This window comes from Accipiter gentilis, chromosome 26, assembly GCF_929443795.1.
Source record: "Accipiter gentilis chromosome 26, bAccGen1.1, whole genome shotgun sequence".
NCBI lineage: Eukaryota > Metazoa > Chordata > Aves > Accipitriformes > Accipitridae > Astur > Astur gentilis.
In genome coordinates, this window is record NC_064905.1 from 10054269 (window position 1) to 10080184 (window position 25916).

General features: G+C 37.7%; 2 protein-coding genes across 6 annotated transcripts in view; one reads left to right on the forward strand and one right to left on the reverse strand.

Annotated features, from left to right (window-relative positions):
• LOC126050797 (uncharacterized) overlaps positions 1-25916 on the reverse strand; it is a 920783-nt gene that overhangs the window by 613123 nt on the left and 281744 nt on the right. The window lies entirely within an intron of this gene.
• Positions 1-25916, forward strand: part of PWWP2A (PWWP domain containing 2A) — a 42258-nt gene that overhangs the window by 2301 nt on the left and 14041 nt on the right. For 2 of the 5 annotated variants that reach the window (XR_007509651.1, XM_049829134.1), the window contains exon 2: positions 11148-12115. Coding sequence is in view for 4 of the 5 variants with exons in the window: in XM_049829134.1 (XP_049685091.1) it covers positions 11148-12115 (968 nt within the window). In the remaining variant the exon portion in view is untranslated. Of the gene's footprint in view, positions 1-11147; positions 13976-23899; positions 24009-25916 lie in introns of those variants that run through there. The other 3 variants (XM_049829133.1, XM_049829132.1, XM_049829131.1) reach the window with 3 other exon arrangements.

The following is a 25916-nucleotide window of genomic DNA, read 5'->3' on the forward strand; positions in this document are numbered from 1 at the left end:
ATGTCTGAAAGAGGCCAGAAGTCCTTACTACTTTAGTAATGCTGATTAACATCAATTCTTTTGTAGGTCTGAAGTTATACCAGCAAAATTATATTGTTGCCCTGGTCAGCAGAGTAACAAAGCATGTGCTTCTGTACTTCTTAGGGTCTATATGTGTAAAGAAGGAAAAAACCAGCTACTCCCTTACTTCTGAAAGATTTCATCTTACTAAACACACATTGACCACAAACACCCCCTCATTTGCCTGAGGTTTTCTTGTGCATTGAAGACCCTTCTCTCATGCAGCAGATCTACTGCAGCCCTTTGCAGTAAAGGTCATCTGTAGAAGGCAAACTGTCTGTTTCTTTTGCATTTTGGCTTCAGTGGCAGCATGCATCTCTATTTCCCCTGTTTTTAGGCACAGGCCCTGGGGCAAGTCTTCACAGTAATAACTGGGGAGAAGTGATACATGAAGGCTTGTGTGTGCTGTTACTCCCAAATATTCTTATGCAGTGGAACCACTTATTCCTTTCTCTCCGTTCATATGTTCTTGGACTTCATTCAGAAGTGCTTGTTACATGGGAATCCAGAAGGTGAAATTTAAATTCTAAAAGCCAAGCTCTTTGGAGTGCTTGGACAAGAAGAACTGACTTTCTAGACATAAGGTCTATAGTATTTGGCTGGTGACAAGTTAATATTTGTAGATGAATAGGAGTCTGTGTTGAAATGTCTCAGAGCAGGAAATGCAGTGGTAAGCATGCTCCAGAAACAGTCCAAGAACTTCCTACCTGTAAGAAATTGAAGCATTATCAGAAAACAGGTGTTAAGTGAATGCCCAAGATGTAAATTTTTTCTAGACTCTATGACTTTGGTGGTAAGTGACTGAATGGTAGTACTGTTTAGGTATCAGCTTTTTTTCTATATATCTGCTTATTTTTGTTTTGTGTAGCAGCACATGGACTTGTAGAACATTAACATTTTTCATGAACTTCCTTCTGTATGTGTGGCACTGTGGCAGGCCCTGACATTCTTATAACAAGCTTTTCCACTGGACCAAAAAAAAAAAAAAGACTAAGGGTAGGGTTAAATAAAAACCACCTAAATTCCAGCATACATAACATGAAAACACTGGGATTTCTAGTATGGAAGATGGGTGGTTACTGAAAGCTGTCTCCACTAGCCCATTCAAGTGCATGGAAATAGTCTTATAAACTTTCCAAATGCAAAGGGGATCAATATCTTAAGACTGCCAGTTCTTATTTAATAAAAGTGAAATTTTATATTAGAATTTACTCATTCAATAGCTTCAAAAAGTGGCTGATGTGTTCACTGCATGTGCTAATACTCTTTTCAACGTATACTTGGAAGAAAATAATTCCTAGTCCTTCTTGGATCTTAATTTCTGCTTTCCCCTCCAGGGCAATGAAGGTGCTGCTTCTGTACGGTACTAAGAAGAGCAAGTTTTAATGACCTTTTAAAAAACCTGTCCACTGGACTCCTTTTAGCCTTCTCAAGTTGTGTTCTGAGTTACTTGATCTTCAAGGTGAAAGAAAAGCAAAAATGTCCCCATATGTTTCTTGTTTTAAAGGGTTTTTTTGGTTGGTTTTGTATATTTTCTTTTTTCCTAGTTCTGCTTCCATTGTTGAAATGGTGCACTGACTTTGGATTTTATTCTTGTGGACTTTGATATGAAGTCAGTGGTGTTTGTATTAAAAATCTGATTTCCTCTTCCTCTCCTACCCCTTGTAAGTAGGATGTCCATTTAGGAGTTTATAACACAAGAACACAAGCACCTCAGTGTTCAGTGGACTTTATTCCTACATTTATGTGAGGTAAGGAAGTATTTTGTCTGCCTGCACTAATGGCAGTTCTCGTGTACCTGTCAGCAGCTGCACAGGAAGTTTTGAAAATCAGCAGAAAATAGGAATCTACATCTACTGAGTCCCAAATCAATTTCTTATGCAGTAAGTCATCATTTAAAGAGGGACATATTCCCACTTTTGTTACTCTAAAGGGTCATCGCACAAATTAAACATGTGATCCTACTGTTAAACTTTATTACTACTGTTGCCATTACCTTTTAAGTGCCTTATTGCATGCTAGGATAAGGTTCTGATGTGAGTTCCTCAGTGTATACCTGATGGAGTTGTGCTGATAGGAGAGACGGGAAATCCAGCCAACCATCAGGCAGGCAGGAGAAGGCAATCCTGTCTTATTTTGTCAGAGTGGATAGTGGAATGCTTCATGCATGACTGTAGTTAATTTTCCATGCCATTATACAAATTGTCATTGAAAAATACTCATTGCGTGTGGGACTTAAATAGGGCTTGTAAGGTTGCCTGTGTCCATTTGACTAATACTGTGTTTGCTTAGGGTATATGAAATGTTAATGCCACCTGCTGGCTCAGAATTAGTGTAAATCTTGCTCTGCACCTGCAGGAAGTAGACAGTAAGGAAATACCTGGTGAGTGTAGCATTTTTAAATCTTAAAATGTAGGATTAAGAAGTCTTAGTTTTAGTTTGCTCCTCTGGAGAGAGGATAATTATTTCTGCAAATTTTTTTTTCCCTTCCCAAAGATTGAGGGAGGGAGGGGGATTAAGTTTATGTTCTGTTGTTTTGCCAACAGTCAGTACTTGGACTTTCTCTTATTGCTTTATCATTTGTCTAAAATTTTCCTTCTGATCATACAGATGTGATGGACACATGTCTTCCTATTGTCTTTTTCTCTAAGCTATTTCTCTTCTGACTTGTGTGTGATCATAGTAGTTCTTGAGGGGGAAAGGAAGAGCAAAAAGTTTTGTGACCAAAAGCTTTAGATTGCCAAAAGATGCCAGATGTATTGCTAGTAGACAGATGTTTTAAATTATATCTTAATTGGGGTTTGGTTGTGGAAGATAAGGAAAGATTTCCTCAGCAAGGTATGCGTGAACTATATGATGAAAATAAACTTTTATAGACAGCTTCAAATTCTTATAATCCTAGTAGCAGTTTTCAGTTACAGCTTGCTTTCTTGGCGACTCTTGAATCCTACGCTTTTCTCAATTTATTCATTGAACTTTCTACTGCAAAAGAAAAGGGATAAATAATGAACTGTTGCATCCATTCTCTAGTTCGTGTTGTCTTAATCTTCATAACATCTGTTAGATTTTTCAATCATTTACATTTAGCATTTCTTGAAACATGCTGTCTATGTATGCTCACATTTTGTTGGTATAAACTCTGCAGGGTGAATCTAGTGTGTTGTAACCATATATGCCAAGAAAGGTGGGAGGGGAAAAAAGGTACTCCCAAGCTGAGAAATTCAAGATCTGCTGACACAAGAAGGAAACAGCAGAAGTCTTACTTGAAAAAATGTGGCACGTTTCTGCCTGCTCTTAAGTTCTCTATTACTAATAACTTCATTTAATAAATAGGGACAACATTTGGCCTTCCTTGTCTGGGGAAGGTTTAAGTTCTATAGAAGTACTGATGTGCTGTGATATATGTTCTCAACAGTAAAGAAATGTCTGTTACTCAGGGTTGTGTGGGGGTTGTGTTTTGTTTCTCTTTTTTTTTAAATTTTTTTTAACTTACACTCAGTTTGCAAGGTGTTCCTACAATTCATCACCTGTTCTCTTCCATTTTTTCTCAGATGTGTAAAGAAGCTTGGTGAAATTCTAGCATTTAAGGAACAGCCATAACACTTTGATATTTGCTTTTATCCCCAGAACATTGGAAGCATGAGTGATGGGTGTGTGGTGAAGAGAGTTAATCACGTATACTTTGCTTGTGACTAACAGAGGTTATCTTGAATGGTATAGTGTCAAATTTAGCCTCACTTAGAGGACAGGGTTGGATCAGAAGACCTTCAACCTAAATTTTTCTACAATTTTGTAATGTTTCAGCTTCTATATGAAAATAGTTTCTTTTGTGTCTTTCTCTGCATCCAAAACTTTATTCAGTGTTATTTGTGGTCACTTATCAAATGCTTTTTGAAAGACTTACTTGTTTCCACTTGGAAAGTGAAAATGGCTAACAAAACTGGACGAGCTTTTAGGATTTTGCTAGTATAGGTATAAAGGCTGTTAAAGCTGCTGGTTGTACTGAAAACTCTTGCTAATCTGCTGCTGATTTTGAGCCAGTACAAGGAGTGTGACTTCTCCCTTTCTCAAACCAGTAAGCCCTAGTCTTGCTGGTAAATAGGGCATCTGTGGATTGTGCTTCAAACTTTCCTTTCCTAAACCAGCTGTAATCTACTACTGTTCTTTGTTGGACTGTGATGCAACAGATGAAAAGACAGATAAACTGTCCTTTCTTCTTATGGTATGCTTTTCTGTATTCCAACAGCATGGGTTGACGTTGCTTTCTAAGAGTAGCATGACTTGGCTTGAAGTGTTGAGAGACAAGGTGGAGGTGTAATTTTCAGTATGCTTTAAATAATTTTTTTTCTTTACACTGTTATGGGACTGATGAATCTTGTCCATCCTGACACTGAATTGGCTTAAACTTCATCCATTAATAATGGATTAATGGTATCATTCTCTTCCATTTGTCTTGGGTCTGACTGGTATGTGGATGATCTTGAAGTGTGTATTCAAGGTATTCTATCATAATCATAAAGTTTTGCAGTTGTGTAACACTTCCAAATATATCAGCAAAACATCTACTTTAAAATGCAACTGACACTTGAAACTAATAATGCTAACAGATGTAAAAATTAAAAGATAATTTCAGTTTAAACAGACCTTCAGCTTTATAAGCATTCCAGTAAAATTGTGGTAGTTAGCGGGAACCCTAACTTAAAGCATTGTATCTTTTAAAGTTTACTTTTATATTCTTGATAGAACTCCAAGTTACAGAAAACTGAAGGAAATTCTGTGAATTCACTTGTAAATCCTTTCCAATGGAAAGGTGAGGGGTACCTTCCCACTTCTGTGGGGGAAAAGCAGTGATTAGGGGACGCCCCTACATACTCTTCAGGCTTATCAACTTAGGGATTCTTCTGTCTCTACAGTGGATAGTTCTTCAAAGTCTGCATCAGCAGCCTGACTACATGGACTTCTGTGATTCAGTTTCCTGGAAGTTGAAGTCTTTCAAAGGGCTTCTAACTTCCTTCAGAGGTGTACTGTAAGCTAAGACAGCCTTTGGTATATTTGCATATTGTTTGGTAGCCATTAGTTGGTTTCCACTTGGGTAGTGATTGCAGTAGGAGACCTAGGTGACAGTGGTTAGGAATAATTAAAATCAGCTGCTGCCTTGGATACTTCTAACCAGCTTTTTTGAGATACTCTTTCAAATTCAATTCTATACATACTCTGCTCTAGTTTTTCCTCTGCCTTGAAAGTGTGCCAGAAATAAGAGCTTGGATTTCAGGCAAGTGTACCTGCTTGAAAAACACTAAGCTTAACATTGAGTAGTAAAAGTCTCCAAGTTTGTAAGCTTCCTACTAGTTTGCTTAGATGTGGATTGTCATACATTACTTAATTTGAACTATGATATATTTAACCGAATTTTTCTTGGTGCTGCAAGTTTGTGATGGTGTGGCAAGATCTATTCCTGATGATGTGTTCTTTCCAGAGAGTCACTTACACTGCAGTCCTTTACCGTGTTTTTGGAGCTCTAAGTGAAATACACATTTTCTAGTCTATTTAGCCCAGCCTGTGTTACCTTGCTCAGGAGGCGAGTAAACCACTGAGTTGATAATTTGGCTTCTGCATATGCTTTTTTCAGTAAGGTGCCTGCTGCTTAAAGCAATGTGTTCCATATCGTGCTTTATCACACCAAGTAAATCATATATTAAAAATAGGTTATTGCATAATCTGTGTTTTGAATACGGGTTATTTTGAGGGTTCTGAAATGCTTTGTGTTCAAATTGCTATGATCTAATTGTATATTACATTGAATATTATAATTTAAACCCTCAGTTTAGATACATGCATGAAATATATATATACTTAGCTCTACGTTATTTCAGCATATTATTATACTCCCAGCATTCAGAGTCTTTGAACTTTTATGCGTGCAATAAAAATTGCTTCAGTTGCTTGTCTTGGCTTTTGCAAAACACTAAGAACGATACTGAGTACAATAGCAATGCATAAAAAGGTAATCAGAGATTACTGTAGTCTGACTTAATGGTGAAGATGAGTTTTGATTGTACTCATTTACAACAGACTTGATCTAACATCACAACTCTGGAAGTTACTGTGCTTTGACTTTAATTCAGTGTGTTCGCAGACAAATGTGAAATACTTCTGAACCAGTTCAGTGGGTTCTCTCCTTTGGCTCTTGGCAGAACAAGGTGCTTTTTCATTTTTGTTTCTTTTAATAGAGAAGTAAAAGTTAGACATTGCAGGCTAAAGATGAGAGCTTAAGACTTTATGTAGTAACATAAAAACGCTTTGCCCCAGGATGTATTGTTTAGATGTTTATGTACATACAGTTATGAATTTAAATGGGGTTTGTTCCTTATGTCATGATTATTTTTTTAAAAATACTCTTTAACTGCACTGTGTTTTGCATACGAATTGAATAGTAATATATATTCATTGTAGTAATTCTGCTAGAGAATTTAGATTTGAAAAAAAAGTGGGTTTACTTTGCTTGAGGTACTTAAGTTTACATATCTGTAATACAAATCTATATGGCTTTAAGTGACAGGCTTCTAGGTTTGTTAGCCAAACTAGCTTTTACATAATGACAAAAGATGCCATGGCTACCTATTCATTAACTTGCAGTTGACAAACTGTGGAAATAAAACCTGACTGTTTTTGTCATAGTTCTGTGTGTACCCTAGTCAACTGAAAGCTCTTCTCAGTGTAAAGATCGCTGGACTGCTAGAATTGATCTCATCTATCCCATTAGTCTCTTGTTTAAATATAGTTCCTGATATTCCTGTTGCTATTTATGTCTTTAATGCATATGTATATTGAAGTGGTATGTATAGCAGAAATATGATGATAGCAGATCCTACTGATTGCTCTGTTACTTGTAAAACTTCTTGGAGATAAGTTTCTTAGGATGACTCTCAACCATATTCTCTTCTAGAAGTGCTTTTTCAAAGCAAAAAAGAGCCAGGACACCTATACAGAAGAAGAACCTGGCAACATGGAAAACTGGTTCTAATTTTGAATAAGTATGAAGCAGCAGTGCACTGCTTTACAGAACTGCCTTAAATTAGGTTGAAATGCCTATTTCTTACTTTGGTTTTCCTAACACTTCAATTTTAGATCCCACATCAACGAACCCTTTTATTCCTTCAAGAGATACTCTGAGGTAGAACTATATTATGTTATGCATGAGTGGGCTGTACGATGAACAGCTGGAACTTAGGCACAAATGGGTTGGTTTTTTTGTTTTTAAGCAAACAGTAATTGCAGTATGTCTTTCCAAGAGTAGCCTTTTCTGGAGGAAAGTAGTATTATAGTAGGAACAGGTGATACTTCGGATCAATATAAGAAAATAATGTAGTTTGTTGTTAGAATAAAGACAAGGCAGTTCCTTATGGTACTTAAACATGCAACATGTGACAAACAAAATATGTAGGTGGTCTCACTGATGTAGCGTAACTTAAATGTGGTTTTTTGGTTGTTTGTTGTTTTTTGTTTTTTTAAGAGGTGATCTTCTACTGCCCAGTCATTGACTGATGTGTGGATCAGTAAATGTTGTGATACAGCTGAGTTGTGCTGCTTGGATTTTTTAACCTTTTTTTATACAGTAGCCTTTTAGTCCTTCATCTCTGTAGTAGATGAACCAAATGCTAGCTCTTGCAATTTTTATGTCTAACCTACATACACATGGCACTCCTAGCTATTTCAAACATGTAGTTGGTGTAAAAAAAATTATTATTGTGATTGTCTGAGAAGCACTTGTCTTCAATGTCCACCAACTAGATGTATGAAAATAGGGCTTCAAATTCTAGTATATGCAATAAATACTTGTGTTTGCAGTTGAACTAATTAGATGCTGTGTCATGCCTTGTCTTGAATAGGTTTGTTAAGATCACATCTTCATTCTGCTTCTCTTAAGAAAAATAGGCCATTCTTTGTTTTGTCTTTGCTTTCTTCTTACCTTGTTCTTTGTTTTCATTCTCTCCTGTGTCTTTTACTGTTTCATTCCTATTTTTTCCTGCCGTTGTTCTCTGTTCTTAATTTTCGTATCATTCTTCCAAGTTGCGTAGTTGGAGAACTTCATTCACCAAGGAGGAAACAAAGATCATTTAAAAACTGAATGATTATGGATGCAACCTGCTATTGGATGAGGCCAAAGAAGGTACCACATACTCAGCTGTTGGAAGTAATATTCAGTCTCTGGGCTTACCAGATTTATCTTGTACTTCAGGTGGACTATGTCTTGACTAGTCATGTCTTTATGTATTGACATATCACTTACAGGAATAGTGTCTTCATTTGTTCTTATGTAACTGGCACCAGACGATATCTGTGAATGTTCTCTAATTCTACAATTCATTAATTTTTAGGTGGACAGGGACGGGAGATTCTAGTTCACTTGTTTGGCCTAGTAGTGTATTATGCAGATGCTTGAAGAAAAGGATAGTCTAAAGTGCAGTATTAATCTTCAGTGCCTTCATGGTATCAGTCATATGCTGAGCTTTCCGTTACGCTTTTTTATGTGTTTGGAGAGCTGATTTTTATTTTTTTTTTTTTTGCCGATTTTGCTTGTGAGGTAGTAGAACAAAAATCTAGGAAAAGAGAGATGAAGTACTTAAATGGGATCCTTCTGGAGAATCTCCTTGCAGTCCTTTTCATCCACTTCTTCCCTGGTCACTGCTAGTAATACTTAATTTCCTAAGACGGGAGTCAGCATAAATGTCTTCTAGAAAAAAGGCTTGTGTATTGGACTATGGAAATGTCTTGTGAGGGGGTAGGAAATGTAGTTCCTGAGACAGTGAAAAGAGTCGTAAGTGTTCTTGTGCATGGGTTTTGCCCATTTGATATTGCACTGCTGTCTAGTTCTATCTATTTCTGTGTGTTTGTCTGGTATTGAAATTTGCACAGCAGGGATCTTGGCCTGTCTTGTTCTCAGCTCTTATACTACATTAACTTTTTCCCAAATCCTGTAATCTTTGTTAGGTGGTGAAAGATGGGATCTGGATCCTACTGCTCTTAAAGAAGCTGAAGTTCTTGCTGCAAGTAACACTGAAAATACTGCTAATTTAATTATTATCAGCTGATAGTTTCTTTTAAAGCCCTTGGAATTGTATAACTTAGTCATCATCTTTGGTGGAAGGAAGAGTGTTTGTTGAAAAGCAACTTCTTTACATGTGGTGGACTTTTGGGACTTTAGGGAACTTAAAACTTAGTTATGAGTGAGTCCCTTGTGGCTTAATGCCAGACTGTAAGCTGGAAAAATGTCTGCATCAGCTGCTAAATGTTTATAATTCACTGTAGCCTTCACTAGTGCAGTAGACTGCATTTAGTTAAGCTGCTCATTTCTGTAACCTTGCGTAGGTTGTTTGCTGTTTCTGTTCTCCATTTGTAATGAAGTGCAAACTGGATGGATAATTTAATCTTGGATGGATTGTTTGCCTCAATTGCAACTTCTAAGTGTAAAAAGAGGCTTAACCGATAAGCAAAAGGACAAACAAGTGTCGGCATTTGTTGGTGACGGTATAAAGAATCTTCTAACACATATGATGATGTGTTTTCAAAACCAATTTTGAAGAAATAAAGCCAACGTGTAGGCACTTGTATAAACTGCATGTTTCTTGCAGGAGTGTGAATGGAAAACAGACCGGTATTCAGCATTTATCTTCAGTTGAGAGGCAACCATAGATTGTAAATAAACTTCAGTTCAATCAGTTAAGAGGATGTTGCAGTTGAGCAGCTGCAGTGCAACATGAACTAGTGTTAACCTGAGGACAAATCTTGGGTAATTACTTCATTCTCCTGTCAGGTGTGGGATAAACATAATGGTGTTTGTTTAGTGATTCAAAATGGATGATTTGGTATTTGAATTGCAACCTTGCCTATCGTTGTTACTGCATTAAGGTCAAACGATTAAAATACCAACTAAAATAAGCCAAACACTAGTGTGTGTATGAGAGGTGGAGTCAGGCAGAGCTCAAGAGCAGTGAACAGCTTGGTGACAGCTCTGTGAGGCTGGTAGCTCAGCTGGTAGATTGTGGAGTGGAACAGGAGGAAGGTTAAACAAGCTTTTACAATCCCTCCTGCCTTGTTCTGGGCATTGAAAGATATATTGTTGTAAATGAATGTCTTTATCATTTGATTTCCACTCAGGAGAAGGCAAGCATAATGCCTTGCAAACTGATAAAATGTTTCCCTTGGCACAACCCTTTGCAGAAAGTATTGGTTACCTGTTAGGCAACATGCTACTTACTATAGGAAAGTTGAGCTAATGCTTAAGTCATACTAGGATTTTTCGTTCTCTTCTCTGACCTGATCAGGGTGGTGAGAGCTCCTATGTGGGTCAAATGGGGCAGCAGAGATCTAGAGCTGTCTGCAGAAAAGTAGGCAAAGGTTTAAAATATTGTTTGCTTGCAAAACAGGGAGGAACGGTTTGTACTGTGGTGAAATAAGGGTAGTTTTGCTGGAAGAAACTCTTAGGCTAGCATGTTTTGAGCTGTAATGCATATGATGATCAGGTGCTAATCTTTTGTGGATGAAGAATGATGGCGTGCTCTGTTCAATGCAAGTATTTATGCAGTCTGTATTTGCCTTGATTAAATCTGAAATATATTTGGCCTTTTGTGGTATGCTAAAAATGGAAGAATTTTGTAAAAGTTGCTGAAGATGCCTTCTTCACATAAGTTGACTTAGTATAGAAATTAATCTTGGGTAGATTTGGAGTTGATGGGATGAGTGTGTAATTTACTTGTTTATAAGCATTTTCTAAAAGTACAAAGTTAATTCATTTACTTCTGTCTGTAGGTTACACTTCTTTGTTACATTTTCAGGGCATCTTGTTGATGCAAGAAAAACCAATAATAAGCAAAGTTATGTATTTCATGTTCTCTGCTGACTTGGTTTTAGTTTCGTGCTTTTTCCAAGCTTACCATAAAGCTAGATACGAAGCTTTACTTTTCCTGAGACTCATGTCTTTCAAATGGTGGCTATATAATGTAGACATGCTTTCATATGCTTTTTAAGAAATGCAGCAAAAGATCCCTCAAAACCTCTTTTTTTTTCTTCTTTTTTTTCTCTTCAAGGTTTGGACCCCATGGCATCCCTGTGACCATATTTCCTAAAAGGGAATACAAGGATAAACCTGAAGCCATGCAGCTCCAAAGTAAACCATTCCAAGATGAGGCACAGGTGAAGTGTGAATCTAATGCTGCAGTCCCTGATGACTCTTCTCTCACGCAGCCATCAGAACCTAGCATAGCTAAAAGCCTATGGACTTCTAAACCACCTCCTCTCTTTCATGAGGGAGCACCATATCCTCCTCCGTTGTTTATCAGGGACACATATAACCAGTCAATACCTCAGCCTCCACCCCGGAAAATTAAGCGGCCCAAGCGTAAAATGTACAGGGAGGAACCCACTTCTATCATGAATGCTATCAAACTACGACCTCGGCAGGTCTTATGTGACAAGTGCAAAAACAGTGTTGTTGCAGAAAAAAAGGAAATAAAAAAAGGTGGCAATGCAAGTGACTCTTCAAAATATGAGGATAACAAAAAACGAAGAAATGAGAGTGTGACTACTGTGAATAAAAAACTTAAGACTGACCATAAAGTGGATGGAAAAAGCCAAAACGAAAGCCAGAAAAGGAATGCTGTGGTCAAGGTTTCAAATATTGCCCACAGCAGAAGCAGAGTAGTTAAAGTTTCCGCACAAGCAAATACTTCAAAAGCGCAGTTAAATACAAAAAAAGTTCTCCAGAGCAAAAACATGGATCATGCAAAAGCTCGGGAAGTCTTGAAAATGGCCAAAGAAAAGGCACAAAAGAAGCAGAGTGCAACTTCCTCTTCCAAAAATGCACATTCAAAGGTCCACTTCACACGGCGTCTTCAGAACACCAGCTCAGGTTCCCTTCCACCCCGATTGCGTTTAAAGCCACAAAGGTATCGGAATGAAGAAAATGACTCTTCTCTCAAGACAGGACTTGAGAAAATACGGAGTGGCAAGATGGCAACTAAGCCCCAGTCTCGCTGCTCCTCCACCCGCTCAGCAGGTGAGGCCCCTTCAGAAAATCAGAGCCCCTCAGAAGGCCCTGAAGAGGCCAGCAGTGAGGTTCAGGACACAAGTGAAGTGCATGTAACTGTTGATCAGGATGAACACCAGACATTGGGCAAGAGAGGCAGCAAAAGCAATATAACGGTTTACATGACCCTTAATCAAAAGAAATCTGACTCTTCCAGTGCATCAGTTTGTAGTAGTGATAGCACAGATGATTTGAAATCTACCAACTCTGAGTGTAGCTCTACTGAAAGCTTTGATTTTCCTCCAGGCAGCATGCATGCACCTTCCTCCTCCTCCTCCTCTTCAAAGGAAGAGAAAAAGCTCAGTAATTCCTTGAAAACGGAAGTCTTTTCCAAAAACGTCTCTAAATGTGTCACACCAGATGGCAGGACCGTATGTGTAGGGGACATTGTTTGGGCCAAGATTTATGGCTTCCCTTGGTGGCCAGCCCGTATTCTTTCCATAACTGTGAGCCGGAAAGATAATGGCCTTTTAGTTCGACAGGAGGCTCGTATCTCATGGTTTGGCTCCACAACAACATCTTTTCTTGCTCTTGCACAACTATCCCCCTTTTTAGAAAGCTTCCAGTTGCGCTTTAATAAGAAGAGAAAGGGTCTTTACCGCAAGGCCGTCACAGAGGCAGCTAAGGCTGCTAAGCAGCTGACTCCCGAAGTTCGGGCCCTGCTGACACAGTTTGAAACGTGAACATGGAAAGTAAGGTAGGCAAGAAATCTGGAGGCTCCACAAAATTCATAGCCTAGTTAGAGAACTACCATGAAGGACTTGCCAAGTCAGAAGTTGCACTCGGTTGACTGCTCTTTTTATACTAAAGTTGTTCCATTTGTAGCGGTTTCTTGACAGTTAAACAAATTGAACACGCAATCAAAATTAGCCTAAAGTGAGAACTTCAGTATTTTTCAAGTGAGCATTTTTTTTAAAGAATAAAACTCCTCAAACACCCAATGCATAGGAGCCATAGCCTCAGCTGAAAGGCAGCTTATTTGCAGGGAATTTTTTAGTAGTTTCTACCCAGTATATAACTAGTTGCTGTGTGGCAAAGGGTTAACCCAAGGGATGAAAGTAGTAGCTGTGACTTTTTTTTTTTTTTTTTTTTGGTGGCCCATCAGGGAAGTGTAGAAATGTAAGCCTTGTCTAAATGGTCTTTAAAGATTATTTTAAATAGTCTCTAATGTATTTAGTCTGGCCAGTGCAGATTGGTTCAAAGCATGCTTAAACATCTTAAGGAGGCATGCCCCAACCCACATAGGCCAGGTTAAATGGCATTAGAAGACTTGCTGAAATTTTTAAGGAAGAAGAATTCATGTAACTTAAAGACCAGATTAAATGGGGTTTTATCATAGTGACCACTTAAAACACTCAGCCTTTCTATGCACATGGGGGCACAAATATAACACTTCAGGGTTGAGAAGCTGAGAGGGATGCCTGTAGCTCTAAGACAAAGCTGAGAAGTTGCTCAGTATTTGGGATCAAGGGCTGTTAATGCTGCATAGGTGTGAATCATAACTTCTGGTCTTTCTTCCTGAAGAAATCTTTCAGGCCGTTTGCCTGGAGGTTTAGATTAAGAGAGGCTTTGTTTTGAATGTGTAAATAATTGATTGCTGAAATTGGTCAGATTTTCTCCTGACTGGTTGTTCCTAAATTCTTAGGATACGTCCTAGTAAATTACACTTTGTGAATTGTCAGATGTGTAATTGTTGCATTTTGGATGTATCTAACTTCATTTTTTTTTTAATATTTCCGTTTAAGGTATCTGTTTGCAGGTCAGAAAATGAGAATATGTAATTGTGTAATGCTCTGAAATGTAAAAAAACAAACTGTAAATAAAATTGACTAAATCTGAATTATTTGTGTGTGTTTCTCAAAAAGCTTTGAAAAAAATCCAGGATGTTAGAGTACTTTATATGTATGCCGTAATTAGAGGACACCCTTTTAAAAAGTAAATTGTCCTTTTTCACGCATTCTTAAAGATAACTGCTTGATGTAAAGTATTATTGGTATACTTCAGTCTTAATTTTGAGATTAAGCAATTATCTGTCCCGTTTGTTTCAAAACTAGCTCTGTAGAGGGCTTTCTGTAAAGTTTATCAAATTTCTCCCTTAATTAGATTTTGTTCCATATATTTGAATAAAGACTGTGGATAATGTCACTTATACAGTGGGGAAATGTTTTCAGTTTTCTCCATCTATCAAAACCTAATCAGACCCACTCTCCACTCCTACTTCGTCTTTTCTTGCATGTCTTTTGCTCAATGTTGGGGCATTTTCATGCAACTGACTACTATTTTTTTTTTTTTTTTCTTTTAGTTTTGGTCCTTATTTGACCATGTGAATTACTGTCTCTTCTCCAACCCACTCCTGTTTCAGCCTTGCAATGCCTTGTGAAGAATCTCTCGGCGTTCATCCTAAAGCAGTTTTCATCCTGTTTTTTCCATAATTGCCCATGTAGGCAATCATGACAGAAGTAAAAATTTAAGCTTAGACTGAAATTAGATTTTAAACAGACATGAAAATGGGGGTAAGGATTTAATCATCAAACCCTTAAAATCTTTTTAACTTAAGGTTAAATTTCATATGTTCATGATACTGTCTGGTCCTTCCAAAGCATTCAGTTTCTCTTTCCCTTTTTAAATTATTCTATTGTACCCACAAAACTACTGGAAGTCCAAAGTGTCAAATACATGGCCGTTCAAATTTTTCCTCAAGCTTATGGTCATCTCTGTTAGGTGCTAATTAAGCTTCCAAACATACCAGCTTTACCGTGGCATTCTAACAGTTACCGAAAAACCTCACTGGTCAATGCTTTTTGAATGGGATAAACACACAATAAATTTCATAGTGTTAAAAAAAAAAAAAAAAAAAAAAAAAAAAAATTTGGGAAAAAAAAAAATCCTGTTTCACTTCTATGTATTCTTTCCTGCAAACAGAAACAGTTACTCTATTTAAGTAAATAAGCCGTACTTTGTTATTAAAGCAGACTGCTTTTTGAAGTCAAGAACCCATACACTGTGGTTTAGATGTCTACACGAGTTCATTGAGGTTTAGAAGCTCAAGCGAACTGGCTGTAAGTTAGTTGTTCTGAGCCAAGTAGTGGTGAAATCAATATTTACACTGTTAATTTTTCCTTAAAAGACCTGGAAGCTTTGTACTCTTTTCTATTAATTTATATAAAGTTAGAATAGTATTAAAGCCAAAGTTTACTTGGGTGTTCACTGGTGAGATGGGAGAGCAACAAGTATTAGAGGGGTTTTGCTAGATTGTTTTATGTTCAAAAGAACTGTTTATGAAAGGCATTTAAAGATTCTTAGTCTTGATTTGTAGTTGATCAGTCTTTTAAGAAGTCTTTCCAAAGTTTTACAGTGAATGTGCATTATCACTTCAGACTTACCAGGTCTCAAAACAAATAGACTACTATTTTTTTTTTCAATGCCATGTTACATTAGGTTGAAAATATCTTATTCATACTCGTCCATGATTTTCCTTTCCCTCTGAAGTAGCTAACACTCTAGATATAACAAGATTTGCAGTGGAGAAAATGTTGGGCTTAATGTGAAGTCTAGTTACAGTAAGTAACCTTGGTTATGGCAGTATGGATGCTGCGTGTAGATCAGCTTTGAAGACTTAGATGAAGCTGAGTACTGTTTTAGCTATAAACTGCAAAAAACCCTCCACACTTTTATGTGCCTGTCTGCTCCCAGCAATGCATACACTTTGAGTGTGGACTATTGTTCTTGCAGTTGGGTACACATCTACCATCTCTGAGTTAACTTGACAATTTAAATGACTTATCAAATAACTCGTGACAGGAGCACACTTGTACAGTGCCAGGATAGTGCCTCTGTGTAATTAAGCTGTGCAACTGTTGCAAGCAGCCTGTGTCTTGAGAAGACAAACCTCAGTAGAAAGAGTGACTGTTAGTTTTCTATCAACTTAATATAATAAATTGCAAATTCTGTCTTTTTGAATTAATAAAATTCCTCAGTGTAGTTGTTGAATATGTATGGCCTTTCAATTTAGGGGGGAAAAGATGACAGGTGGTGATGAGTTTCTAGTACAAGCCTACTTCTCCTTTGAAGATCTTTAGCTTCAGTTAAAATGTTTTGGGAGAGAGTAGTTATTCCAAAACTTATAAGGATTTCCTTTAACAGGAGTGTTTGAAGGTGTGATTGCTTCATGAGTGAAGCTAGAAGCAACTGTGAAATGCTTGTATGTTTCTGAAGTAGAGTTCTATGGGAAATTGAACAAATATTTGGTATTTTTTTAATCAGAGTTTAAATTTTATGTCAACACTTAGATGAGATAATCATCTCTGCTTATGGTATTTTCTTTTAGACAGTGCTATCTTTACTTTGAAACATGCACAGCTGACAGCTACCTCACCGGGAGGGGTGTGTTTAGTGGGGGTAATTTGGGTCAACTGTGCAAGGCTGAGAAAACTTATTTCTTTCAGCATGTTGTAAAATACTTTTTTTTTTTTTTTAAAGTAGTTTCTAAATGCATTAGGTTTAAGAAATCGCTCATCAGTGGAATTGAGGAAGGGGTAAGAGTTGCTTTTTGCATTGCTAGCCTTAGGTTTGTTTCTAGTTAACTCTCTTTAAGTCCTGAAACTGATATCCGTTCATGTCTCCTATAAGCTCTTGCTAAAGTTGTTAGAGTAGAACAGGAATGTGAATTTTGGAAAACCTTGGTAGCTAGTCCTCAGTAGTATTATTATCTGTCCCCATGCATGTTCTGCAAAGTACAGTGGGAAAAAAATAGAGCTGCCTTCTTGGCTAAAGAATTCTGGAAAGGAGGAGGCTGACAATCAATGAAAGGCTATTTCATTTCATCTCCTCTTTATAATTGTATTCTAATAAATGCCTACAGGAATAAGCAAATTCAGTCAATGCAGTGGGATCACTATACTAACTTGTAGATAAAGACTGTGAACTGGAAGGTAAGTAGAGTGAGTTTATGATTAAAAGGGCAATAAGATGGCAGTATTTTTTGTCATAAGCCATTTGGTGGAAGTGTAGCTATGCTATTTAAAAACAAACTTGAAAGTGATCTTACAGTACAGAGTTTATAATGGTTAAAGGCTGAGGTGCTTTCTGTTCTTATTTTCAGTTTACTTTTTAAGGGTATAAATAGAGAGGTCATAGGGAACCTGAAGGAAAAGAGAGGAACTTGGTGTATTGAGCTAGATGTGATACTGGAAGGAGAACTAAGAGTTGGCTTTTAGTCTGCAAGTTCAGTAAAAGGGACTAGTGCTCTCCTGTTTTAGAGAGCTTATAGGAGAATTTTGGTGAAACACATGTCATTGTCCCCCAGTCAACTGTTTGAAATTCATCCAGCATCTACTTCATGCTTGTGGAAATGGAATGACTTCCTCCAGGATTTTGTCAGTTTAAGCTGTGCTTACGTTTAGTGTGTGTGTCTGTTTTTTTAGGATAGGATATAGTAGCATACATTTTGGGGATATAGACAGGCTATGCTTGCAACAATACAGTAAAATTATCCCTATAAATCAAATAAAGTATTAATGGCAGAGGTTTTTGCACAACTAACTTCTTAAAGCTTCTTTAGACATGACTGTAGTGATCGGAGATCATTCACGTTTAACATCAGGACAGGTAGAGAGGCCTGTAGCATTGAAAACTTTTGTAGTAGCTGTCAAGCTACCTAAAGATCTGTTAGATCCAAGCTTCTGAGATGTGGATGTAAGTATTCAGCTTCAAATTATTCTTAATCTGTAATGGGAAGAACCTCTGTTTTGATACATGTCCTTAACAATTATGATGACAAGTTCCTATTCAACATTTAAAATACCTCAACTACTGTTCTTTGTGACAACTTTGTATTATAGTTTAAATAGTTCCCTCCTATGGTGTCATCCTGTTAGTGTATTTATAGAATGTGGCCATTTAACTAGATAAAATAAGATCCCCTTGTAAGATGGCTTTTCTATTCCCTGCTCGTCTTACTGGCATTTCTGTGCACCTGTTCTAGTTTGAACTCATCTTTCTCTGACATCAGTGGCAAGAGCTGTTTATGGTAATTTAGATGGGGTTTTACAAAACTCTTGTCGAACAGCAGTGATTCTTCCTTAAGTCAGAAATATCTCTATTTATTGGCTTTTAATTGTTAGATCCTAATAGAACCCTATGGTTTCCTATGGTTTACTCATACATTTCAGTCTTTCTTCTGTAGTACCTGGTATGTGTATACCAATCAAGACTGTAATTTAGATTAATTTATGAAATTTTTCTTAAACTGTGACACAGCTACCCTTCTGTGAACACAAGGCAAAATAGCAGTTCCCAGGCATGGCTGTGGAGACAGTGATTTGGTAACTGGCTTGCTATCATGGTTTTTCCCTGCATGCTTTTGTTGTTGCTACCAGATGCGGCAGTTGGGAATAACTCCCTGGGGCAGCGCTGGCAAGCTTAGTGCCAGGTACCGATTGTTGAAGGAAACTCATATCTCTGGCTCCATTTTTTTTCTCCCAAGAAAAAGCAATCGGTGTTCTTGGCGTGAAGTTGAATAAGCAGCAGTGTGGAAAATTAATGTCATTGGTAAGACCAGGACTTTTATACTGTTGAAGTTCTGAGCCACCTTGCACATCCAATAGGGAGACAAATGGGAGTAAGACACAGTCTTGCACACCTGCGTAACCTTCCCAGATAGTTTCTGTACGCACAGGGCTGAAAACTGGTTTTCTGTGCTTGTGCTGATGGAGATGTGTAGTCTTTGATCTTCTCTACCTACCTACCCATGGTCCCAGGGGATAATGTTAACAATACAAGCTGCAGGTATAAATTGGCACAGGGAACAAATCAGGATCCCCTGTTGCAAGTTTAAATTGGGGCTTTGCTCGTTCAGTGCATGAAGACAAATAGATTGTGGGATTTATTTGGGCTACATGTTTGAGAAGTTATTTTCAAAATCAGGACCAGGCGTATTTTGAACAACTGTGGTGTAGTTTCTATGCCAATGATTTTATTCCTCAGTCCAGAGAAGGACTATTGGAACTGAGGATATTCGAGGTCTGCAAATACTTGCAGGATAGGTGTGGAGGCAAAGGGGAAACACGCTTCTGTTTAGTTGCAACTAGGGCAAGAAATAGTATTTAAAATTCTAAGACTGCAAGTTAAGATTAGGCACTAGAATATTTATTCCAGTTGTTATAGTGAAACCCTAGGTGGTGTTTGGAGAGTTGCATAGTTTTTGTAATTACATGTTTTTAAGAACAATAGATTAGGCTAACCTTTGTCAAGAATGGGTTAAATTCATTCCGCATTTGGGTATGGGACAGAATAGATGATCTATCCTGACCCTGTCAGGCTCTGTTTTCTGTAATTTTGTTATTAACAATTCTGATTTTGGGACAACAGAATCTTTGTAGAAATATGTATATAATGAAGGATTCCGACTTGTGTCCTGTTTAGTCGTGCAGGAATCACACTTGGTATAGAGGAAGTATGGCCTTCTAATAATAGAGTCTTAGCTTCCATGTGTAGTAAAACTGCACTGCATCTTCCGCCAGGGGCCTCTTCTATGCAAAATCATGTTTGGATGACATTTTTTATATAACAAGTCAACTTTAAATTAGGTTGGTTGGTTGTTTTGGTTTTGGTTTTTTTTTTAAATAGATCTAGGTCAGTTTTCATGTTTGCTTATTAATGGTTTTGATGTCAAATATGCAATATGAACAAGAAATATTCTTATACTTGCCAGCCATGTGCTATGAATCCATGATTTGGAAGGCAAGCTGTGTTCTCACTAGCTTGTTAGCATCACTAAAAGATTCTGTAACAGAAACGCAGCAAAGTTCTGGTGACAGAATTGTCCTTGCCTGTTTCTAACAGGTGCATAAAGGCGGAGAGGATACTTGCTTTGTCAGTAAAGTAAGCAGATACAATTCCAAGCAATATTTACTTAAATACTAATTTTGCATCATTTTTGTTTAGTAACATCTAAGATTTTTGTTTGATTTTTAGGAAACACTAGTGTTTCATTGTACTTCAGCAGTGGTTCAGAATTTTAAAGCATATGGTGCCAGTTTTGGTAATTAGTAGCTCTGGTGAAAAGGAACTAAATCCATAAAAACCGGATTTTTCAAAGAAGTTTAGTTAGGGTTAGAACCTCAAGCTGCTCTGTATGACCTGATTAAATGCTTCAGTTGACACACAGGTACCTGAATGGCATTTCATAAACAATTGTGGACTGTTTCATGTAGTCTGGTTCTTTAGTCATCTAAAACTGAAGTCATCTTGATACTGATTTTAGTAAGGGGCATATCGTGTCAACTTTTCTAAGATGTCACCATTAAAATCAGCCCTAAAATCAGTTAGTAGTCCATACAAGAATGCAGATGAATGTGGTAAGGAACACGTCCTTACATTTGCTAGTACTAGGAATGGTCTGGTTATTTTTGCTCTGCTGTTGGTGACACACATGGAACCTCAGTTTGAAGGTGATTGACACAAAATTGTGTTCTTTTGGCCATCTGTAGTATTTGTTTAGTAAGCAGAGATTTTGATTCTGACACACAAACTTTTTTTGTTTTGGTAAAAATACCAAGAAATGTGTTTGCGAGGGACTGTAATAACAAGTGGCTGAAGTCTGAGCAATAGGAGAAGAAAATTATTATCATGTTTCATGATGCTCATTTAACTTAGATGTCATGAAAGACTTTGGAAATGTGTTTGTGAAAGTTTCCAAGTCACTCCTGAGTCCTTCAAGAAGAACAAGAAAGAGAAGGCTTAGTACTAAAAATAGCTCCCTCCTCTACCTTTGGTCCCTCCAAAAAGATAAGCAAACTTGTTTTCCTGTATTTTTGCTAGGGAAAATAACAAACCAACCAACCAACAAACCAAGATTTTTTTTGTCTCTACAAGTTGCTGTTAAAAATCATAGCTAAAGGTTCTGAGAATTGAATTTTTTTTGTTGGAATATCCCATTAGCAATATTTGATTATTGGGGGTGGGGGGTGGGGACGGGGAAATCTTTCCTTGAGTTTTTTCAAGTGTTGAGGGATTTAGGGACCTAATCTCTTCTGGTACATTTATATGAAAAATCTGGGTTTGGCTGGGGTTTAGAAATTCTTGATACTGTGTTATGTATTTCAGGGAATTTGGCATGTAAACTGAAGAACGTGTTACTGCTCTTGGTTTTCCTTGTAGCTGAGGCCCTGTTGTTGAAGATTGTCTTGGGCTATAGAGGAATGCAATAGTTCTGCTTGCTTTTTAGTAATACATTATCTGGAAGAGAAGCCTATTTTAACTCTTCCTAACTAGTTAAAATTTGAATCTGTAGCAATAAAATAACATGTGCTATTTCTTCTGTAATGCAGTTTTGCGTTTAGACAAAGTATTAGTCCCCTACAGAAGTTGCGTATTTGTTACTGTAACTATTTTTAAATGTGGGCTCTCTACTTCGAGCTATGTATCTTCTCCTTCACAGTATGTGATTGGAGATACTGCTATTTTTACTTTCCCTGTCCTTCTGTGCTGCCTTTTCTTCCTCTTGATGGCTGCCTGTTGTCTTTGTGCTTTTCCTTTGAAGACAAAAACAAATACTTTCAAAAGCAGTGCTTCTCTCTATGGACATAGTGAATACACAGGATTGTGAAAATTTCACAATAAAAAAATCAGAATCCACATTAGAGTGGTGACTTCCAGCAAAGTGGCTGTGTAAAATGCAGTTGAGTGGGGCAGATGTTCATGACATCAGTGGTGAAAGGCCATAAGCTGTGTCAGTCCCTGTCCTAGCACACGTGCTTACGTTTATTACTGGTGGTAATTTTTATGACGACTCCATAGCTCCAGCAGGTGAATGAAACTGCTTCAAAACAGAGCCCAGACTGCTGTGAGCATACTGTACATCACGAGAGAGCCGTACCCTCAGAGTTAGCCTTTGCTATCACTTGCCTACAAATAGTGGATTTACATGATGAAGTGAATGAACTCACTGAGTGATTGATAAAACAGACAACTTGCTGAGTTCACGAGGGTCGTGGAATTTAATGACACGGATATTGAGCTGACGCAAGCGGCTTGCAAGCGTAGAAGTGCTGTCTGTGAGGACCTAGGGACACTTCATCCTTTGTGGCAAGTCTGCTCTTTGTACCTTTTGTTCTCTGGGTCGTTGGTCCCTGCTCCATGTGGTTCACACCAGAGAATCCGCAGGGTAAGAAATGCTCCTCCACGATACAAGGAGAATAAGATACGTGACTGCACATGTGTGGCTTTATTTTTCAGTCACTATATCTCTGGACCCCAATCCTGTATACTCCTGCCTTAAACCTTTTCTATACAAACCACTGCTATTGATCCACATAAAACAATGTAAAACCAATTATATTTTAACTGGGCGGATCAGACATCCCCTGATCAGTTTTTGTACCTTATAGCAATCCAGCCAAAGGTTATTCCTCACTGATCTGGGCTAAATCCACATGCAGCATTCTCAAGTCAGCTTCATTGTGACAATACAAGGGTTCCTGCACAAAATATTTCATATTCGTTAATTTTGCCAAACATGCAGGTAACAAGTGTATGGTTAGTATGTATTGGAATAGTGAGATTCTGCAATAGTTAGAAACACTCTCTTGAAATTAATAAGCCTATATATTTTTAATCTACTTCTTACCCTGGATTTTTGCCTTCAAATCATAACGTCCATGAGACCAACTGGTGCAGTTGCTCTTTCACCTTCTGTTGTCTCAGTTTTCTTTCATCCTATAATCACTGCAACAAAGATTGTAATGCCACTGGCAAGAAGGCTTTGAATTTCAGTTTAAAGACTGTGTGAGCGACCAAATGGGAACAGTTTTTATAGTACTTGTAATAAAGAATGAGAAGCAAAATGCAAAGAAACTCCAATATACTCTGCAACTGTGAGTCATCTGCTTCTCTTTTAAGCAAACTTAATTATTATAATAAAGAAGTTCTTGGTAGTTTGACCATAATGAACACAGTGTACGCGTACAGTTTTGCGTGAAGATACAAAGCCAAAAGAAGGCAGAATCTCATCTTTATGGTTTTTACCTGGAGGGGAAAACTGGTGTCTCATTGGAGTTATGTCCTAAAAAGGGGAGGAATAGCTGGTGGTTTTCACGTTTTAGAAAGAAAGAAAAATCTAAGATGTGGAAGAAAGTAATGATTAACTGGATATGAGTACCAGTTGTATTGCTGCAATGGCAAGTTGTCTACCTCACTGTCACACTTGTTTGCATTTCTCAGTATATGAAAAAATCTGGTTTATCACAGGCTGCATTGGACAATGGATGTAAAATGCCATCAGTATTGAGTAGATAGTGCCCCAAATTTGCTTTTTTTACTCTAAAATACAGGAAGGCCATGGTCGCCATGATCTATATAATCCATTGCTTCAGTTTCCACTTATTCTAGGTAGTTACTTTGTCCAGCAAAATTTCATAGTATCACTCTGGCTTTGAGCACCAAGATCTTCAGTGGGCAGGACAGTGTTGACATAGGTGTCTGTATAGGTAGATACTTTGTTTCACTGTCTGCTAGTTTGTTTGCTAAATGACCTGTAATTTCCCTTTAACTCTGCTGGTGAAGACCAGTTTAAGCTCAAAAAAGTTGAATCTGATTCTTCTGTGAGTTTTTAGCATCTTTTCATGGTATGCTGCTTTCTGGAAATCAAAAGCAGTACACCTGGTAAGAATTCAGGCTGGCAAGGAGGTCAGTTGTTTTCTTTTTTAAACCATCGTAAATTCTTCACTCCTGATAACTGGATTTTTTCTACCATAGGTCTCAACAAATGGCAGCATTTTACCTCAGACTGACGAGTCCTGCTGCTCCCTTACAGTCTCTGACAGACCACTGTGGATTCAGACTGGGGGCACTGAAGTTATCAGTGAAATTGGCAGGTCTGTCTGGTTTAAGCCCTGCCTTAAGTGAAGGGTTCACTATGCTGTCAACTAATCATATGCAAAACAGGTTAGGACAGAGGTAATGAGCTACCTGTTATTTTATTTCCCTCTTCTATCTGAACACTTTAGATGCAGCTGTTCTCCCTGACCTAACCTGGTGTCAGGTTTGATAGATGTATTATTCTTTAGGCTTGCTTCTTGAAGTTTGCATTACGTGATCAGATTAAATAACTTGACAGGTATAATGTGAAGGTAAAAAAAAAATAATTAAAAATAAAGATTTTTGTCTCCTAACCCAGCAATCCTCAAACATTTTTGCTATGTGGATCACATCTTAGCAGGATGTACTTTGTGGGCAGTTCATCTGCTGCTTGTAGGCATGGCTTCCTGCCTTTGCTGACGTGTAAAAGTAAAATCAGGAAAAAAATTTAGAACATTTTAGGCTTTTTAAAGAAGTTTAATACCTAAAACAAGGAAAAGAATTGAAAACGGGAGCAGGAGGATCTTGTGAGAAACTTGCAGATGACGTACAGTCACTGGGAGGGAGCCACTCTTCTAGGAAAATTAAGTTTGTTTTCTTTGTTTGTTTTGACACCCACCCCCACCCCCCCAAAGCTCTGATATGGGGGGTAACACTTAAAAAAAATGCTTAACTTTCAGTGCATGCCTAAGTCTGTAAGGAAATTTAAAGTACGTGTTTAAAGCCAAGCAGATACTGAACATTATTGGGAATTCTAGCCCAAATATGTATTTACTACTTAGATCTGTCATGGATATATGCATGTCTCTTGTATCTTTTTTTCACATGGAGAAGAAATAGGGCAGTGAGGAGAATGTACTGTTGCTGTAAACGGAGCTTGATTTACGTGAAGAAGTCATGATTTTTACTTTATTAATATTTAAAAGTTTGATCCAGTACTATATTATTGCATTAGGTCTGGGATTAGATATTCAATATCCATTGGTTTCAGTTTTTATAAACTGAGATTTTCTGCTGGGAAAACAGAAGTCTGGACTATAATAGAGGATAAGACTAGTAACGTTTCTGGAGTCACTAGTGATGGTGTATAAATGTCAGTGGGAGAAGTGAAGCTCCTGGTGCTTGCTAAGGGTGTTCTGGAATCTCTTGATGGTAACAATCACAAAGTAAAAGAGAGCTGTAGAACTGACGTGGGCAGGAACACAAATGCCAGGTGTGTAATGAACAGTCTTTGCCAAATATTGATTCTGAAAATCACTGCAACTGCATTGATTGCTAAGCTGGTAGATGGGGTGTCAAAAGTAAAACTGCCTGCCATCGGAATGAGGGAACACCTGTGTTAAAGTGAATTGTCCATTTCCTTAGACCTAGTTGTAGTTGTATGCATGCTGAGATAACTGAACCAAATTCTTGTCTCGTTTATGCCTTTGTAGATCATAGAAGTTTGCTGGCTAGTAGTAGTGTCACTGAGGTTTAAATTTGGAAGTGCGGGTGTTGGGACATACCGGCTAAACTGTTGTCCAACTTTTTATGGGATTTTTGGTATTTCTGAGTAGAGTCTGGTTCTCTGACATACTATAAAATCTTCTCTTTGCTAGACTTAATGGATACATGATGCTAATTTAATATCAGTCTTATTTTGGAGAATTTCTTATTGGTCATATGCTTTAATACCCAATATTGGTTGTTTTGCAGCCTGGAATACTGTGGTGTTTAGTTACCTGCACCAACAGTAAGTACTATTGAACGCAGTGGAACTTTGTCCAGCATCCTTCTCGTTGTAGAGGCTCTGCAGGTTTATCTCGTGCATCTTGGAGTGGACCATAGCTAAAATAGGTTTGATTATATCTCAATTCTGAGTATCATACCCAAATAGGACCTATTGGATATTGGAATGAGTGCCTCCTAGTCTACT